The 593-nt window shown below is 59.5% G+C and overlaps 1 protein-coding gene across 1 annotated transcript in view; it reads left to right on the top strand.

Annotated features, from left to right (window-relative positions):
- The window catches only part of LOC104280743 (inactive rhomboid protein 2-like), a gene marked incomplete at its 3' end in the record, with an annotated part of 3,408 nt that overhangs the window by 1,723 nt on the left and 1,092 nt on the right, over positions 1–593 (top strand). The window contains 1 exon segment of the mRNA XM_009878493.1: positions 397–525. Within this exon segment, the coding sequence (XP_009876795.1) occupies positions 397–525 (129 nt within the window).

Raw genomic sequence — 593 nt, 5'->3', positions numbered from 1 at the left:
CACCGCACCCCTAGGGAATGGCAGCTTCTGGGCTTCACTGCTGAGGAGACCTTTCCCTGCAGGGGAAGCTTCTCCAGTTGCTTCCTAGCCCTGGGAGAGCCCTGGGCAAGCCTTGAGGTCAGGTTTCTGGGACCGATACCAAACAGGGGATTTAGAGTTCTCTTGTTGTGCTGACTAACGTGGTCACGGTCGAGCGCGGGCTCTCGGCAGCTAAAGGCAGCATCTGCTACCAGTTCCTGCTGCCTGACCTTCCCACGCCGAGAAATGTAGCGACCGGTTGGGATTCAGTCCTTGCCACTCAGCTTTGGGGAAGGAGGCTACGAGAAACCCTCAGTGCTATGAAAACTGGGAGGGGGGCTTCTGGTTGCTCACCCTCTTTTGCTTCCCCTGCCAAAGGGACGCTCTGTCCTGGAGCCCTTGGCTCCCAAGCAGAGGAGCAACAAGAGGAGCTTCATGTACCCCAGTTTCATGGACGAGGACATGGTGGATGCTGCCGACACCCTGGACTCGTCCTTCTTCAGTAAGGCAAGTGCTGTTCCACGCCGGAGTGGGGCGGGGTCCCAGTGCCCCTGCCGGGGGGCTGGCTGTGGAGG

The sequence above is a fragment of the Apaloderma vittatum genome, unplaced genomic scaffold (assembly GCF_000703405.1).
Source record: "Apaloderma vittatum isolate BGI_N311 unplaced genomic scaffold, ASM70340v1 scaffold26110, whole genome shotgun sequence".
In the NCBI taxonomy this organism is placed as follows: domain Eukaryota; kingdom Metazoa; phylum Chordata; class Aves; order Trogoniformes; family Trogonidae; genus Apaloderma; species Apaloderma vittatum.
The sequence above is the reverse complement of the archived record's forward strand: the minus strand, read 5'-3'. Positions and strand labels throughout refer to the sequence as shown.